The sequence below is a fragment of the Grampus griseus genome (genome assembly GCF_964374135.1).
Source record: "Grampus griseus genome assembly, chromosome: 9".
NCBI classification, from domain to species: domain Eukaryota; kingdom Metazoa; phylum Chordata; class Mammalia; order Artiodactyla; family Delphinidae; genus Grampus; species Grampus griseus.
In genome coordinates this window covers 58,726,069-58,746,184 of record NC_139003.1, presented here as the reverse complement: position 1 = coordinate 58,746,184, position 20,116 = coordinate 58,726,069, and the positions used below count along the sequence as shown (strand labels likewise).

Genomic DNA, 20,116 nt, shown 5'->3' with positions numbered 1-20,116 from the left:
TCCCCTCAACCTTCCTGCACACCTGTTCCAAACTCAAAGTACTTTCTAAACAGTATCTCTGCACAGTACGAACTTGGTGACTGCTTTGCTCTTTCCTGGGCCAAGCCAGGTGGCCTTGGTGACTTTCTCCTTCAGTTCTCATAACTGTGTCATGTTCACGGCAGTAATGCCTGCACCAGCCTCGGGACGGAAATACAGGCGTGGTGGAAATAGAAACATTGAACTCCCCTCCTTACACACTCTCATGACTTTTCCTTAAAAACCCCATAAAACCAGTGCAGCCTTAACGCATGGATCATATTCCATCCTCCCCAGAATACAATGAGCATTTTCTCTTCTTTCTTATTCGTCTAGAATCATTTCATTCTTCACTTCTTCCACTGATATCTATTGAGCCCTTTCTTTGTGCCAGGCACTGTGTTGGGCAGGGAGGTAAAGAACACACACCTTCTAAATGTCCATCGATGGAGGAATGGATAAAGAAGATGTGGTACATATATACGATGGAATATTACTCAGCCATAAAAAAGAACAAAATAATGCCATTTGCAGAGACATGGATGGACCTAGAGATTGTCATACTGAGTGAAGTAAGTCAGACAGAGAAAGACAAATATCACATGATATCACTTATATGTGGAATCTGAAAAAAAGGGTACAAATGAACTTATCTACAAAACAGATACAGAGTTACAGATGTAGAAAATAAACTTATGGCTAAAAATATTTTAAACATAAAGGTAAAACGGGGAGGGATAAATTGGAAGATTGGAATTGACATATACACACTACGATATATAAAACAGATAACTAATAAAGACCTACTGTACAGCACAGGGAACTCTACTCAATATTCTGTATTGAGTAGAGAATGGCCTACATGGGAAAAGAATCTAAAAAAGACTGGATATATGTGTAACAGATTCACTTTGCTGTACACCTGAAACTAACACAACATTGTAAATCAGCTACACTCCAATAAAAGTTAAAAAACAAAACACACTGGCTTCCCTGGTGGCACAGTGGTTGAGAGTCCGCCTGCTGATGCAGGGGACATAGGTTCGTGCCCCGGTCCGGGAAGATCCCACATGCCGCAGAGCTGCTGGGCCCGTGAGCCATGGCCGCTGAGCCTGCATGTCCGGAGCCTGTGCTCCGCAACGGGAGAGGCCACAACAATGAGATGCCCACGTACTGCCAAAAAAAAAAAAACACACACACACACACACACACACCTTGCCCTCACGGAGATCCAATCTAAAAGGAAGACATTTAAATAACAATTAAATATATTAAATAAATTAAATAATAGCTTGATAAGGGGAAGATGGACTATGCCCATGGTACAAGGAGAGACGTCAATCATAAGTAGAACTACCAAGGAGCTGTCCCTTGGTTTTGGTCTGGAAGGAACGCAAACAGGAGAGATGGCATTCCAGGCGGGAGACAGTAAGTACAAGTCTGTGGAGGCATGAGGCTGCACGGTGCCTTGGAAAATGCAAGTGGGTTGGTCTCTCTTGGATGTAAGAAACAAGGCATAAGAGGGAAGTCAAGAGAGGGGGGTGGCCAACACGGGGCCACTAAGTTCCAATTTATAAGATATCACGGGAGCTTCCCTGGTGGCGCAGTGGTTAAGAATCCGCCTGCCAATGCAAGGGACATGGGTTCAATCCCTGGTCCGGGAAGATCCCACATACCGCGGAGCAACTAAGCCTGTGCGCCACAACTACTGAGCCTGCGCTCTAGAGCCCATGAGCCAAAACTACTGAAGCCCGCCTCCTAGAGCCCGTGCTCCACAACAAGAGAAGCCACCACAATGAGAAGCCCACGCACCACAATGAAGAGGAGCCCCCCTCGCCGCAACCAGAGAAAGCCCACGCACAGTAGCGATGACCCAACGCAGGCAAAATAAATAAATTAAAAAAAAAAAAAAGATATCACGAAGAGAAGAGGAAGATCAGAGAACTCTTCAAATGATCAACAGGTTATGTAAGTTTCTTCCTCCTCCCTCCAGATTGGCTTACATTTTTCCAGCAAGTTAAGAAGTTCTCATTTTCCTAGGGGCCACTGCAGAACCTGGCGTTTCTAAGATGTCTGGCCTCATCCTTGTCATTCAACAGCATCTGTTGGAAGCCTAGTATGGGCCAGTCACTTTCCCACTATAATAAAGATGCAGAAGACTGGCTTCCTAACGAACCTCAGGACCTCACGGTCAGTCCAGCAAGATATTAATAACACAAAGCAGACGTAGTTTGGAAGGGAACCATTATTTTTTTCCTTTCTTATGACCTGGGAATAAGAAGCACGTGTTTAAAGTGTTTTGGAGATAGAGATATCCTGCTCCCCAAATCACTGTTACCTATTCTCAGCCTTCTTTCTCTGCAACTAATGACCTAAGCAGAGAGGGAAGATCTAAACTTGTACTGAAAAACCAGTGTTTGTACGGACCTCATTCCTAAATCTCCAGGTCTTAAATCATTCTCTGGACTGTTTCTCATACATAACAGGTCATTACGATCACAAATTAAGAGAATGTTCATTACAGTACATAGTGGAGAAGAGAAGCTTAAGCTTGGGCAAGTCCAAAGTACCTTCCCTTTCATTTTCAAGAGTAAAATGAGAACATGTCAAAAACTGAACGCATAAGAACTCCATTAGATGTAGAATAGATCAATGCTCTGAGATCAACAGTTTGAATATTGTTAAATTTTCCATAGTCACATAATGACTTCAAAAATAATCAGCGTTCCTTCATACACCATGGGCAATAATGAGCTAAAACAGATCTTACACGCACCACAGCTTTACGTATTATCCATCCAAGAGCCTCATTGTGTCATGAAATTCGGTAGTTCATTGTTTCCTGACCCTGAACGCCTGCGGTTGTCATGAAAACACTGCCATGGCCCAAGCTCCCAAATTGGAAGCCAATCCAAACCCGCCACGTGGTAGAGCCTCCCCACTTCACTCAGCAGGTGAAAGGCAAGCATGGGGCACCCACCCCCGTCAGCCAGGGGCTGGACAACACCGGGCAGCCAGAGGTCAAGGAATCCTCTGTGCTGAGAGGACGATTTGCTGAACTCAAATCCAAAGTTCTTCCTGTCTAAACCCATCGGGGATTGCTTTACTGTCTAGAGCTACGGTAGCTCACTTTGAGTTCAAATCTGTATTGTGGAATTTGAACCATCAAAACACCCATCACCATAAAAACCCTCTGTGAGTCCTGTTAACAAAACAGAAAGAACTTCTGCCAAGAGCTGAGAAATAAATTCCTTCTTTCATGCTGCTTGGACCACAGCATAATGAGGGCTCCCAAGCTCTCTCTGCAGTAATAAAATGGAATGCCCAGGCTTCTCCTTTTGATGTGTTCCAGTTTAAAAGTTTAGAGTTGATGCCTTTTCATCCTTAATTTATCTTCCCTTGTAAATATTTCTGTACCATTTCCAATATCTAAAGTCTACACGTTTCCAAAAAATAATTCACTCCTTCTCCTATTTCAGTTGTATAACTTTATGTTATGGGTCAAATTTGGGGCTAAATAAACATACCTCAGGCTACAGCTCTGCAAATACCTCTGGCAGCAAATTAACTCAAACAAATGTTTTGGTTGGGTGACGAGGTTATTTTTAATGATCTTCCTGATCTGCCTAGAGGCCCAAGGATAGACTAGGTGAACTCCCAAAGGCTTTTCTAACTTTGTATTTTCTGCCACATTAATATACAGTTCTCAAGTTCATTGAAAGAGTTGGTTTAAAATTCCACCACCAGAGGGTGCTACTTGTTTGCTTCTAAAATTCATTTCTTATCACGTGAAAAACAGAGGCCCTGCTACCAAAGAATCATCACCACGCCAGACAGCATTACCCAAGAAAGGTTTTCAGAAGGCCTGTAGACAGCGCTCTACTTCAAGGAATCCAATTTCACTTGTCTTTTGATGTTACGTGTTTAAAACCAAAACTGAAAAGCTCTGTAACTTGCACAAACCAAAGTGCACTGGCTTATATATGCTGTAAACCAAGGACGGAATGCGAATCATTTTTCATTTTCGTGGCTTTTGTTCAGTATTTACTACACAACAACAATGAACCCAGAATGCTAACATCCTCTTCACCACACCAGACAATAAAATAACAAAGTAAAAAGAGAATTTGCTTAGCTATAAAAACAGTGCTATATTCTCTAACAATGCAACCTTCACTTATCCTATTTTAAGTGCACACATCTCCTGCTCCTGCTTTGGAGTAATTTTGCTTTGGTGTAATTTCTGACTTCTAGGAAGCATTTCGATTGATTAGCTTCAACTTCTCTTATTAGTGTATTTTCACAATTTATTGGGATTTGCACATACATTTTCCACTTGATATTTTCAGGTATGCACGAAGGAAGCATGGAGTGAATTCCCATTCACCCACACGGAGATCGCATGGAAAGTCTTTTTAAATCGTGGTAAGAAATTCTAGCGTGTTGCCATCTGAATTGGCAAAGCAAGTCAGGGGTCAGCAAAGTTTTTCGGAAAAGCACCAGATTACAGTAAAGAGTTCAGGCCATGTGAGTCATAAGTACTCAACCCTACCACGCAGCAAGAAAGCAGTCATACAGACATGCAGGACTGGATATGACTGTATTCCAAAACACTTTAATTTGAGGAATAGGTGGTTGGTTACAGTTTGCTGACTCCTGCAAATGCTGAATCTTAATGTACACTCTTCTTATCAATAAAATTCAGAGAAGTTTCTATTACATTATCCTTCGGTGATTTTCCCCCTCCTCACACAGTGTTGACAAACTGTGGCCTCATTAAGTTATCCATTTTAAAGTTCATGGGTCCTTTGGAGGAATACCACTGGGTTTCCTCTCCAGCGTTTCCAAAACCAGAGTCAAAGGAGACTTAAGCTTTTGGTGTGTCATTATATTCGTGTCCTGTGAAGCTGTCTTATGGTAAGACAGGAAATCAACAAGAAGGATGTAACTCCCTGGCAATTTCTCCAGAGATCATATGGAAAGTGAACAAAAGACATAGTTTACCTTCGGACTGATGTGTAGCCAGAGGAGTCTGGGTCTCCTTGGAGTAGGACACTACCTCCCTGGGCAGGAAATCCACTTGGGTAACCTTCGACACACCCAGCTTATGCAGTCTTCGTCTAAAAGTAACAAAGGACAAACGCTTAGAGAAGGAAGGCATTCCTTGCGGAAGATCTATCAGGAATAAAACAAACAAACCCCAAATACCCACAGCTTCTCAGTACAAGGGGCAGCGTCATGAAGTTGAACCGGCCCTGGGCTGCAAGTCTGGACACTGGGGTTTTGGCCCACTTTGCCCCTGTGTTGCAGGGTGGTGTCAGATAGGTCCCTCAGGCTGACCTTCAGCTTTTCTATCTGCAAAACCAGGTCTTGTCCACTTCAAATGAGACCCCTCCATTCTGAGCAACTCTGATTTTTCTTGATTAAAGGTTATAAAGGGAATTTTCATTTGTAATACAGGATTCTAGTCCCTTAGGCAAGAGGGACAGAAGAAAAGTAACGCTTCTCAAATCTGAAGAAAAAAGAGATGATTAGTGGAGTAATTTGTTCTCTATAATAGTAATGAGAGGATGATATTCCAAGGGGGAGTATAACATCTCCCATTTCTCCAGAAAAGAAACTAATACAGATCATCATGTGAATTTGTTTAAAGATACGCTGACATAGCACAAATTGAGTGAAAAGGGTACTGGGCTAAGAATGATAAAGTTTTCGTTTAGAATTCCCAAATGAGCCGTGACCATGTAAAAAAAATCCTTTCTGAATATTTATGGAGCACATCAAGAATTTTCAGATGTCTTTCACATCCATCATGTCAACTGTCTTCATGACACCGCTATGAAGCTTCTGGGCAGATTATCACCATCTCCATTTTACGGATGAGGAAAGTGAGATTCAGTAGGAGACATTCCCAAGTATATGCAACTCGTAAATGGTAGAACCAGGGAGGAAATTCTGTTGGCCTGAGTCCTGGTCCAGTGCTTTTGCCACCAAGTCAAACTCCTACCTGAGGTTCTTAATGGTGAGCTCTGAGCTACCCCCCAGATCTGAAGTGCCTCCTGCGTCACCCAGGAAACATCCACTCCTGGAGGCAGCAGAGTGGTCGCTAATCACAGACTAGCCCACACTTACCACTATGTGTGTGATCTTGAATAAGTTACCTAATCTCTCTGTGCCTCGGTTTCCTCAACTGTAAAATGGAGATATTACTAGTTCTTAGTACTAGGATTAGTATGGGTAATGTCTATGTACCACATACATATAATGCATATGCCACGTACATGTTATATATACATATGTACACAATTTACACACATATATATTTTAAAAGTTTCTGAAACATTATTTTAGTATATAGATTTAATCAGTATCAGACATATTTTACTATATTTCTTTAAAATTTCCAGGAAATAGAGTATGTGTGTGTCTCTCTGAGAGAGAAAGGCAACATAACCATTTAGCCACAATTCCACATTCCCTAGCTCTCTAGGATCAATAGAAGCATACCCTTTTCGTATTACTTTTTAAATTATTACTAGCAATGGCACAGACTCACTGTATTTTTTTCAGTAGTAGTAATAATAAAATGAAAGAAGATGCATACCACAGCTGGGAATTTCCATGTACAATTTCTAGGAAAACAAAAATTTCTTCTTTTCTATGAATCACTAAAATTGAGGTAAAACCTAAGATGAGCACAGAGTAGATACAAACAAACTAAGGCTGGTTTAGAAAGAAGCCCAGCTGGCTGTCTCTGCGGCTCCACTAAGCACGACTGTAGCCCAAGCTCCACTCAGGCCTGGGCCACGTGGGCCTCACTCACTCAGATGTCTGGACCACAGAGCGTACACGAGGGTCAGGCTGGGGACCCAGCACTTCCTCCAAACCTTCTCACACAGAATTAGGGGAAAACACACAAAATATACTAGAAACAAAATTACCAAACAAGGTAAAAGGCTCAAGGTTTCAAAGCAAGAAATTCAGGTATTATTTTAAGTCCTTCTTGGGTTAAAGAAGTGTTTTTCTTCCTGAAATGGGTCTCTCTTGAAGCATCTGAAAAAGAAAACATGACTAGACACCCCAGGACTGCTTGAGACAAAGCCCCCTCTGCTGTTTAATAGCCTGGAGCATCTTTCTGAGGCCCCAAGAGGTTCATCTTCATCTTAGGCAAAGAGATGGAAAGGAAATGTACTGGGCTGGTAATGTACCACCACCAATTCAAAATGGGGTCACACCCGGCATGGAGAGATCACCCTGGAGTTTAGACTTCCATGGGCATCTGTGTGAGGCCCAAAGATCTCCACAGTCCAGTTAAGAAACACCTATACCTGCAGCCAGGGATTCCAGCGCCTCTTGCTAATAAGATGCAAGCGTAAGCTGTAGGCCTATCTTGCTGGGTGACCAGCCATAGGCACTGGACAACGGGAAGCTGATCTGTAATTCGATAATCCACAAGGCAAACTGAAACCAACTAGTGAGGCAGCATAGCATAATGGTGAAGCCACGTGCTCACACAGAAACTGGGTTCAAATCCCCTCTTTGTCACTTACCAGCTGAATGGTATGTAAAAGCTTTGGATAAGTGACAAACCCCTCTAAGCCTCATGTTTCTCATCTATAAAATGGGTACATATCATTGAACTGTTATGAAGATTAAATGAAGCTAATACTTGTAAAATACTTAATTTAGTGTCTGGCACATAGTAGGTGGCTCTACTTCTATCTTTCTGACTGATTATAATAATGCTTATATTTGTTTCAAAAAATCAGAGAAGGCAGATTTATGAATGCTCTAAACTGATTTTCTAAAACAGTAGATTCGAAGATTATCTCTGACAGTAAAACATAAGAATCACACCCCTAATTTCTTTGTATGGCACATGGGTAGGTTTTGGCTGCCTGGGAGAGTCCATTTGGTTTTCCTTTAACTTCTCGGTTTTCAAAACTTTGCTTAGAGTGGTGTGAGTACTACACAATTGTTCCCACCCTAGCTGTTCCAGAAAGTCTGGCAGAAGGTGGCGCCCTTCCACGGCAAAGACCTTCCTCTTAGGTGTGTTCTCCAACTGTGTCCCCGCTTATGGGTCTCTCCCAGACCAGCCTTAGGGTCTGCACGTCTCAACTGATCAAGGATCTATCCATTCATACAAACCTGTGATAGAGACTTTGAGCGTCCCTAAGATACTTCTACAATTTTATCATCTGACAAAATTATCATATAACTATGTCTACAAGAGGAAATATATAGTAGTTATTTTCTTTAAAAGTAGAAACACTGGGCTTCCCTGGTGGCGCAGTGGTTGAGAATCTGCCTGCTAATGCAGGGGACACGGATTCGAGCCCTGGTCTGGGAGGATCCCACATGCCACGGAGCAACTAGGCCCGTGAGCCACAACTACTGAGCCTGCGCGTCTGGAGCCTGTGCGCCGCAACAAGAGAGGCCGCGATAGTGAGAGGCCCGCGCACTGCGATGAAGAGTGGTCCCCGCTTGCCACAACTAGAGAAAGCCCTCGCACAGAAACGAAGACCCAACACAGCAAAAATAAATTAATTAATTAATAAACTCCTACCCCCAACATCTTCTTTTAAAAAAAAAAAAAAAGTACAAACACTGAGCATTGTGTTTCTTATTTTTGCTCAGTCTTACCAGCTCATAATTCTTTTATTCAAGGGTGCAAATTAAACTACTTAGCAAAGGAGGGGGGGGAAAGGCCACATTGTATTGTAGAATTAATGCTACTCTAATTCCTTTTCCTTCTAATTAGGCTCTAAATTTCATGCAGGCTCTTCTGTTCTGACTCTGGGATACCTTCTCCGCTGTCCCACCATCCCTCCTGCAAAGCTCATCCCTCGGCACTACACACACACACACACACACACACACACACACACTCTCTCTCTCTCTCTCTCTCTCTCTCTCTCTCTCTCTCTTCCACTATAGCCCCTGTTACATGTCACTGTCCTCTTCTCATGTCTGACTTGACTAAAACTTACTTATTTATCCCTGAGTTATCTCTGTACCCTGGGGCTTAGTTCTGTGTCAGGCACAGAGCTGGCACTAAATAAATGTTTGAGGAAGAAAGGGAAGGAAGAAGAGAAGAATGCAAGGAGGAGAAAGAAGCCATGATGCAGAAATGTAAATTGAGAATTCAATTATCTACGCCATGGCAGCCATGGTATTACTATTAAATTATAGGGTCCAGCAACTTGTGTTTTAATTACCCACCCCCACCTTCCCCACCGGTGATTCGGACGCTCACTAAAGGCTGAGCACCACTGATTTAGAAATATTAGAGTGTAGACATAGACGCTTCATTGTTTCTAGATTCACTTGGGCCTCTCCATCCTGCAGCTTAGAGGATGAGGCCTCAGTCCCACAGAGCGGAGATGATATCTCTTGACCAAGCTTATAAAGTTCTATGAGACAGGCTGGGAACAAAGGTGAACAAAGATGAGAGGGTAAGAGGATGAGTGTCAGACTGCAGTGTGCAAAATATTAAGGGCCTGGCACAAGGGTCTATCCTAGATCTAAAACTAAAATGTCAGGCAGGGGATCCCAGAGACGCTGGGCAATGGAACCACGGATCCCTTACTCGCTGACCTGGCCTGGTCCTAAAGTGACATGGGGCCCACATCTCCCTGGGCCAGGGCTGGACTCCCCACTAAAAGTCCCAGAGACTTCTTCTCCAACTGGTCCTGTCAACTTGGCTGAGCAAGCTGGCTGAGCAAAGCCATGTTGCACCAAAGTTGAAATGTTTCTTCAGAAAAGAAACATTATCATGTCTTGATAAAGAACAAAAATGGAAGGTATGTGAAGTTTGAGAAGGTTATTTGCCAGGGCTCAGGGTGTTGCGATCTATGATCCACCACTAGCATAGCCTAATTCACTCAGGTTTGTCCACCTGCCCTCAGTTAGACATTATGCATCACAAGAAGAAAAAAACTCCCTTACACGAATCACTGTCTCCATTCCCCTTTCTGGTTTACTTGTAATGTCTTTGCCTATCCACCAGAAGGTTAGCGTGACTTTCCTAGCTACTTTCAGAGTTTCATTATCCAAGGAAGATGAAGCTCAAAACGCGACTTCATCATGGTCTATGATGTCTACCAACGTGGAAGAAAGTTACGGGTTGTACAGACTTACTCCCAAATAAAAGGATGAGAAACATATACATAGCAGTTGGAATTCTAAGAAATATAAACTCTTTGGCTCTTCTCCCATTTCAAAGATGAAGGAAAATTTAAGAGAAACCTTACTGACATTTTAAAATGCAGTTAATATTTAAACATTATTTTTAATAATACAGAGAATAAATACTTGCAAAGTATAGATTTATCTACCAAAGTGGGACACCCTGGTTTTGTCCCTATTTTTTTTTTTGTCCCTATTTTTGAAAAGACCTATATTCCCTTGAAAGCCAAGAACAACAGAACTTCAGCTTCTGATGTCACTGCATCTGTGACCTGAAAATATGCAGTCACTGTTTCATGCGTACATGTGCAGTGCTAAAAAAAAAAAAACAAAAACAACTAGATTTCAAAGAAACTACTGTTAAGCTGCCTTTAAGAATTAAATAGGAAAATGATTTTTTTTTTTTTTTTTTTTTTTTTTTGCAGTACGCGGGCCTCTCACTGTTGTGGCCTCTCCCATTGCGGAACACAGGCTCCGGACGCGCAGACTCAGAGGCCATGGCTCACGGGCCCAGCCGCTCCGCGGCACGTGGGATCTTCCCAGACCGGGACACGAACCCGCGTCCCCTGCATTGGCAGGCGGACTCTCAACCACTGCGCCACCAGGGAAGCCCAGGAAAATGATTTTGACACGACAAAGATATGGGTGGGGGTTGGTTTGGGATGGCAAGGATCAAAAAGCAGAGCTCTCTGATCAGAGACTTAAGATCAAGGCTGTCTTAATTTTTTTTAATTGAAATAAAATTTACATACTGTAAAATCTCCCCTTTAAAGTATACAATTGAGTGGTTTTTAGTACATACACAAACTCGTATAACCTCACATTTGTAATTGCACAAACTTTTCGTTACCTCCAAAAGAAATCCTGTACTCGTTGGGAGTCACTCCCTCAATTCTCCCTCCTTCAGCCTCTGGAAACCACTAATCTACTTCTGTTTACTTTCATATAAATGGAATATTACAGTATATGACCTTTTGGGTCTCACTTCTTTCACTTAGTTTGTTTTAAGGTTCATCACATTATACCATGTATCAGAATGTCATTCCTTTTTATTGATAAATAATATCCCATTGTATGGATATACCACATTCTTTTTAATCCACCCATCAGTTGGTGGACACTTGGGTTGTTTCCATTTCTGTCTATTAAGAACAATGCTGCTATGAACATTTGTGTACAAGTTTTTGTGTGGGTGTATGGTTTCAATTCTCTTGGAATTGAATTCTTTTTGAATTGGTATATATCTAAGAGTGGAACTGCTGGGTTAGATGGTAATTCTATGTTTAACTTGTTGAGAAACTGCCACACTGTTTTCCAAAAGTAGCTATACCATTTTACATTCTCATTAGCAGTATACAAGGATTCCAATTTCTCTACATCCTTGTCAACCCTTATTATTATCTGTCTTTTTGCATTACAGCCATCCTAGTTTGTGTGAAGTAGTATCTCATTGGGATTTTGATTTGAACTTCCCTGATGGTTAATGATGTTGAGCATCTTTTCATGTGCTTATTGGCCATCTACATATCTTTCTTCAAGAAATGCCTATTTAAATTCTTTGCCCATTTTAAAATTTGGTTATTTGTCTTTTTGTTGTTGAGTTGTGAAAGATTTTTATATATTCTGGATACTAGACCCTTATCAGATATATTATTTGCAAATATTTTATCCCATTCTGTGGGTTGCCTTTTCACTTTCTTGATGGTGCCTTTTGAAGTACAAAAGTTTTAAATTTTAATGAAGTCTGATTCATCTATTTTTTCATTAGCTGCTTGTGCTTCTGGTGAAATATCTAAGAAACCACTGCCCAAGGTCACAAAGATTTACAGCTACGTTTTCTCCTAAGAGTTTAATAATTTTAGCTCTTACATTTAGGTCTCTGGTCTATTTTGAATTAATGTTCCATATATGTGAAGTAGGGGGGTTCAACTTCATTCTTTTGCATATGGATATCCAGTTGACCATGCTTAATTTTTCTTAACGTTCAGTGGCAAGATTGAGCAGGGGAGCAGAGAAAGGCTTTGTCATGAATACTGCTCCTTGGTGATGCCCATGGGCCCCAAGCAGTAGCCAAATCTGACTGTGGGAGGATAGATTCAAGAGGAGGCACCTCATCACCTGAGAGCTTCCCAGGGGTCATGAAAGCCTTCAGAGCACCTGAGCATGTCATCCATCACCGGCATTAGCATCATCAAATCCTTCCCGAATCAGTTAGACACAATACAACTCATATTCTGATGCTCTAATTTTGGACCACAGTGAATTCTATACAGCAAACTTGATGTTCCTGCATTTCATACTCAAATAAGTGAAGGAAACTGCACTAATATTACGGTACTATCTCTACTGGACTCATAAGGGAACCCAGTAATATCGGAGATCTGGCTCCAGACTACTAAAGTGTTAAGCAAGAGGCTGCTGTGGAGATTTCAGATGCCATCAGCTGATCCTCACAGATGCACGTATATGAGAGTGGATGATTCATCTTCTAACCCATCACCAGTACTGGGACGCTGACTACCCTCACACTAGAATTTCTGTTTTAATGTCACAGTACAAGAGCCTATGTGAAGACAAAGAAAAGCCACAATAAGAATATACCAAGCATCTAAGAAACTCTTCCAATTTTACAAATTGTGAATCACGAAGACTCTCAACAATGGTCTCTGAAGAGCAGTCTCATAGTGTTCAGTGACTGGAAATTATAATGTTGAGGATACACTGGTTAAACCTGGTGGCAGAAGTGTGGGCCGTAAGGTGGCAGAGTCAGGAGCTCAGATCAGAAGCCAGGAAACAAGAGGGGTCATTGTACTAATGGGCAGTCTCTGGAGCAGGGAAGAAACCTGGAAGTCAAGCAGATAACACCAGGAGCAGATGTTCCCAGAGACAAAGAGTTATTTGGCCAGATGCCAAAGTAGGTCAAGGCCAAGGAATAAAAGAATGTCTGCACTGGGTCCAGATTCAACCCTGCTGGGTTTTATTCCTGCTTATTTGCATGTGAGTATTTCATCCCCAACACACATTAATGGTGCTACCAGTGACTTTCTTCTCCTGGTGCTGCTTATAAAATTCCTTGAGGTTTCTCAAAGAAGAGCCCCTTAAGACAGTGAAAGTGATAATGGTGTCACTTTCTTCGTTGTCCAAAAATTTTATGTGGGTACCCACAAAGGACTTGACGACTGGCACAGGAACTACTTCAGCCAACATCTCTATCAGCAACCACAAACCATTTCTGAAGCACAGAACCATGCCAGATCCTTACAATAAAGAGAGGATGAGGAGATTGAACATATACAACAAAAAGCAAATAAGAATGAAAGGTAATAAGAGCCAACATGAGCAATTCACATGATCAGTGGGACAGGAGAGTATAATAGGAAGATCACTACGTGTCTGGGTAAATGAAGCAAGTTTCACTGAGAACCAAAGGCCTGGTGTTAAGTCTTGAAGGATAGGCAGAACTCAGTCGTAGAAAGGAATGAGGAGGGTGCTCCAGGGAGGAGGCGCTGTATATGCAAAGATCTAAAGACTGAATTCCCATTTTATGCCTGAAAGACCAGGTTTTCAGAATAGAAGTTTTACACTGAGTAGCAGTGGAAGATAAATTTAGAGAGGTACACTAAGGCCAGATGATTAGAGGGCTTTAAATCTCAGGCTAAAGATCTTGCACTTTATGCTGTAGACAATGAGGAATTACTGAACGTTACTAACAAGCTGACGGCTTCAAAGAGACATTTAAAGTGAGGCAACTATGTGAAGAATGGAGTCTCAGTTTCCCCCTTTGACAAATGAGCGACCAGAGTCTATGCGTGGGGCCTCAGAAGCTGAGGTGGAGAAAACGGGGAACTGAGAAAGGATCTACAAACAGAGGCCGGATGGGTTCAGTAACTAAACAAAGAATCCAGGCAAAGCACTACATCAAAGTGGGAATGACTACTGGATTTGTGGAAACGTGGTCCCGGGTGATAAGAAGGCACTCAGTGGTGATGCCACTGGGAACAGAAAGACAATGCTGTAGTTTGGTGATGCTGGAAAAGAATTAAAGCCGTTCATTTGGTATGGAAGGTGAAAGAAAAGGAATAAATTGGGGATTATATCAAGGCTTCATGCCTTATGGGAAGAAAGTAAGTAGTGTAACTGGAAGACATCGGGGAATCCCGAGAAAGTTCTGCTTTGGGATAAAAATGAGTACCTCAGTGGATGAGTTTATAGTGAGGAGTTTTCCAATTGTATGAAGTTTAAGACCAAAGCTATGAAAAGAAGACAAAGCAGAAAATGTGGTCCTGGCAACCACCCACCTAGAGCCACATGGGAAAATACTGCATCCATAGAAGAAGAGCATATAGAGACCTAAGGACATAGAAACTCATGAAATATGAAAGAAGTTCTTAAAAATGACAAAAGGTCAACTTGTTTTCCCAACACTGTATACTGGTGTAATTAGGTGTGACATACTGAGGACTGGCTCCTAGATTCGAGAATGGGACACCACACGGAGGAAAGGTGGAGATGGGGTACCACACGCAGGACATGAGCCTAGCACTGAAGCCCCTTCACACACAATTTATCCCTTCTGTTCAGAGTGGGTGCTTTTCTCCAAGGCCTGAGAAGCAGCTTGATGGTTGACCTTTTCCAATTACCTCAAGGAGGATCAGTTTCCATTTTCTATGTTCACATTTAAAAAATCATTTGAGGAAGTATTTATCTCATTTCGATGATATTTGTCTCTTACTATGCAGAGATATTAGTCTGGCAGCTAAACCATTTTTCCTGAACAGAAGCAAATGTCAAGTCTGGCTCAGTCAACAGGCACAGTTAAAGGGTCTGCCTTAAACTTCATCACACAAGTAAATCTTGCAAACTCCCAGGATGAGAGGAATCAAAATAGTCATGGTTATAACAGAGCTTGGCAATATTGGTGGGAGTTCTGCTATCAAGTGCCCACTTTACAAAGGAAACTGAAAGTTCCGGATTATAAGATCAGAAGGTACGGAAGTGCATTTTCTCCAGTATTGCATATAAAGGACAACAATGATATAAAAATTTTGTAGATTGGCCTTTTATTGACTTGGTATTTATGAAAAACCTTCTGTAGAAGTTGTAACTTCTAACTTTATAAAGCTATAAAATTACAGAAATCTTTAAGTCACTGAGTACCAAACTATAAGCATACATCCCTCCCAACTGACCATATTAATTTTTCTGAAACGGAATAATAAAAGGAATATTGTTTTATGAAAGTCCAGCTGCAAGTGTGGAACAGAAAATATCCCATAATTGCTTATTCAAGGTTCTTGAGGGTAGAGAACAAAGTCGAGCAGGTAACAGCTCTCAAGAAATGTTTGGGGACTTGATAAAGGAATATTATAAGAGGTAAACAAAGTGTTTTCTCCCTCTCTTGTGACAAAATTTTTATTGGATCTGTTAAAACCAATTTATTGAAGTTTTTCATGGGTCAGAATTCATTCTATGCGTAAAGATTCCGAAATGCATTTTACCATTACCTTCTGATACACACACACACACACACACCCCAAACTGCTATTTCATATTTTAATTTCTGTAGAAAGTGTGATTAGGTGTTATTGAAAAGGCAGAGATTGTCAGTTTGATAAAAATACAATGCACATCATTCTCAAGAAAATTGCAGGCACTGTGTCCATGGGAAACCTTAAAAATTAATTGAAACCAGAGATCTAAACGTAATGCATAAGAACATTTGAAAAAACATGGAGAATAAGCCAAAAGAGGCCTACTTTATCAAAGGCTAATGAGATTATTACTGTTCTGCTAGGCAAATGAAAATAACCTGAAAACATGAAAAGACCTCTAGAACTGGCAGGTGAGACTTTCTCAAACACCTCCCACCATCTTGAAGGATACGTGTTTTTTCTGGTGCCTTTAGAGAGTTGGTTTAACTTCTGTTCTTAACAGAGTGATCACTCTGTTCTGCCACAGCAGTTTGGGATGGTGCGTGGTGGATTCAGGAGTAATACCCTCTCTTTCAGCCAAAACAAGAGGCAGAAGAGAAGGCTGAGAGAAGAAGAGGTCACCGCCACCTTCTAACAAAGTCTCCCAAGGACTGAAGGAACCTCTAAGTTCCTCCTTGAGGGAAGGAACCTCTAAGTTCCTCCCTGAGGGAAGGAACAGCCAAGTCCTTCACGGCTTCAGTTTTTCCTCATTCTCGCTTTGCTTCCAAATATTTCAAAAACCCTACTAAGGGTTTAATATACTAAGACATAGAGGAAATATAATTGTGAGGCTTCAATAAAATCAGAAGCCACTAAATATTCCTATATGTTATTGAGCTTAACAATTTGATGTGAAGGTCCACAAAACACTCTCATTACTCACTGATGTCTGCTCATTATTGAGAATCTCTGTCTCCCTCCCCGACTCCCCTTTTGCTGACTCAACACATGTCCCTAAGGACTGGCAATCTCATGGTGGCATTTGCCCGTATGTTCCCTTCATAAGACAACAAAAAACATTTGAAATATAACCCTTTCCTCAAACTTGCTCATTGCAACTCCAAATTTCAATGACATTTATTCACTTCCCAGTCAATATAAACTTTCTATCCCATGATCTTTTAACTTACTCTTTTTATCTCATTATTTCACTTTTTACTTCTACCATCTTCAATTCACTCAATTATTGTAATAGCCTAAGAAATAAAAGTATTTTGGGTACTTTCATAAGCAGCTGCCTGGTGAAAAATGAGTTACACTTGATTTACAATTTTCTTGAAGCTATTTTTTTTTCGCCCTAATTTCTCTATGTTGCCACTTGTTTTGCTGATCACATAGCTAACATACAAAGCATACAAAAGTGAACCATTTGTGCTCCTGGCCAAGATGGAGGAACAGAGACCAGATTTATCCTCCACCTGAAACAATCAAAAAAAAGGACAGCAGTTTGAATGAAACAACAGTTTGCAAGACACTAAGGGTCAAGCAATGAAGTAAAGGGATACATGAGAGCAGGGAAACGTATGATGAGTCCTATAGTTCCCCATACTCACTGCACTGAGAGTTTTAAGGCCATCTGTGATGCAGGGAGAGAACCGAAGTGAAATCCAGCAGACTCATTAAGTTGAGGAGACAGAGCTAAGAGTCCAGGGAGACCACAGCAGCTAGACTTTACAGTACAAAATAACAGAGAAAAGAAAACGCACAAAGAGAAAACCTACACCTTCAGAGGATACCCCTGAGGATTCAGCTTAGTACTGATCAGCACATGTATCTGAGGAAACCACCTGAGGCCAAGGGAAGAACTACCTGAAGGAATTGGAGGTAACAGTTCTGGGCACTCACACAGGAACAGGAATGTGCCTGTTCCCAGCCACCTGTTCCCAGGCAGGAAAACCTCAAGATGTATGGGGCATTGTATAGAAAGCACATAAGGGTCTTGCCTCAATAGCAGAATTAATTAGCCACAGACTGAGTACTGCTCCAGTCCCAACTAACAAATCATAAAAACAAGACTTGAAAGAGTTTCCAAGTGAACTGACTGTATCTCAGAACAAATCTCAAGATTTATAGGAATTCAAATATATCTAACACCTAACCAAGTAATATTCACAATGTCTGACATCAATCAAAAATCAGCAGACACGCAAAGAAGAAGGAAAACATAACTACAATGAAGAGAGAAGTCAATCAATTGAAACTGATCCAAAACTAATACAGATGATGGGACAGCAAGTGAGGATATTAGTTAATAAAACTGTATTTCATGTGTTAAAAATTCGAGTAGAAACAATGGAAGATTTTTTTTTAAAAGACACAAATAGAACTTTTAGAGATGAAAAGTACAATGTATGAAATTATAAATTTACTGAGTAGGCTTCATGGAATATTAGAAATTGCAAAACAAAAGATTAGTGAAGACAAAATATATCAATAGAAACTATCCAAAATAAAACACAGGTAGTAAAGGAAAAGTAGATGGAGCAAGTTAACTGTGGGAAAACCTCGTTACCTCATATATATGTCATTTGAGTCCCCAGAAGAAGAGAGAATAGAAAAAAATTCTGAAAAAATAATGGACACATTTTTCCATATTTGTTGAAAACTATAAGCCCAATGATCCAAGAATCTCAATGAACCCCAAGCATAGGAAGCATGAAGAAAACTACATCTAGGTATATCATAATCAAATTGCTCAAAATCGATGAAAAAGAGAACACTGCAAAAGCATCCAGGAAAAAAAAAAGACATTATACTCAGAGAAATAAAGAAAGGGATGAGAGCATATTTCTGGTCAAAAACAATGCAAGTGAGAAGACAATGAAGCAACATTTCTGAAGTACTGGAAGAAAAAGACTGTCAACCTAGAATTCTATACTCAGTTAAAACGTATGTCAAAAATAACGATATAACAAAGACGTTTAAGACATAAAAACTAAAAGAATGCCTTAACAGAAGATCCTAACTCTAAGAAGTGTTAAAGGATATCTACCAGACAGAAGGAAAATGATGCCAGATGGAAAGATGCATCTACACCAAGGAAGGACATCAGAAAAGTATTGACTACATGGGTAAATACGTAAGATATTTTCCTTATTATTTAAATCTCTTTCAAAGATAACTGGCTGATCAAGATGGTGGAGTAGAGGGATGTGGAACTCACCCCACGCCATATACACATCAAAAACACATCTACATGTGGCACAATTCTCATTGGAAACTAGCAGAAAGACTCCTGTACAACAAAGGCTGTAAGAAAGATGGAACTGGGTAGGAAAAGAAGAGACGCCATCAGGTCAGGACCTGTACTCCTGGGAGGGGGCTCAGAGGACAAGGGAGATTACATGGGTGGAGATCCTCCCTGGGACTGAGTTCTTCAAGCCACATGTTGGGCACCCCAGCCCCGGGGTCCAACACAGGGAAGATGAGCTCCCTTGAGTGGTTGGAGGGCCAATGGGACTGGCAGGAGGGCTGTGGGAAGCACAGACAAGTGAAGCATGAGGAGCACACGCATGAGTGCTTACTCCCAAAGCAAGGTAGAGAAGGCGTATTGGAACCGCGCAGGCAGCTGACTGGTTTACTGCAACTACCCTGGGTGCCTGCCCCTGCCTGAGCCAAGCTAATGCTCCAGCCCCACTTACTTCACATTGCAGCTCCACACTGGAGCGAGGGCTGCCACGGCTGAGGAGAGAGTTCAGCCGTCAGACACAGCGGTAGCTCAGACCTGAGGCAGCGTCTGAAAAGGGCAGGGGCAGCCATTACTGGCACTCGCACAGGCAGCGCATCAGAAGCAGCCCTGACCTCTGGTCATGGCCAGACCACTGTAGCCCATGACCTCTGGTCATGGCCAGAACACTGTAGCCCATGCCACAACACATGTGAAGGGCCCACACGGGCACTGCCTGCCCTGCAGCACAGCTCCACACCAGGGTGGCAGTGGTACAGACTGAGGGAAGAGAATGGACGTGAAGGATAAAGAAGACTCAGACCCCAAAGCAGGGTCTGAGCAGGGTGGGGGCAGCCAGTACTGGCAACTGCACAGGCAGAGCATCAGAAGTAGCCCCAACCTCTGTATGGAGCCACACTGCTGCAGCCTGTGCCCCATCACACCGAAAGCCTGCGCGGGTGCCTCTTGTTCCAGCACTGCTCCCCTCTGGGGCAGAAGTCCTGGTGCTGGGAGCAGGAAGAGCTCACACTGAAAGGGAACAGAACCAGCACAGACCTGACCCCTCAGAGCTTCTGCCTCAGCAAGGTGGGACCTGACCCTGCTCCCAATAGGGTGGAGACAACCACTGAGCAAATGGTAAGCCCGGGCTCACACCTGACCCCAGCCAAAGCCCCTTTCTCCAGCTCCACCTCCAACCAAGGTGATACCTGCCAGCACACCGTGAGGAAAGACATAACTTGTGTTCACATCGAATCTAGCTCCCAACCAAAGC

General features: G+C 41.9%; 1 protein-coding gene across 2 annotated transcripts in view; it reads right to left on the bottom strand.

Moving 5' to 3' along the window:
* The window catches only part of DYNC1I1 (dynein cytoplasmic 1 intermediate chain 1), a 337,047-nt gene that overhangs the window by 237,739 nt on the left and 79,192 nt on the right, over positions 1-20,116 (bottom strand). For both annotated transcript variants that reach the window (XM_082661450.1, XM_082661449.1), the window contains one exon: positions 5,023-5,138. In XM_082661450.1, coding sequence (XP_082517576.1) covers positions 5,023-5,138 — 116 coding nt within the window. The remainder of the gene's footprint in view (positions 1-5,022; positions 5,139-20,116) is intronic.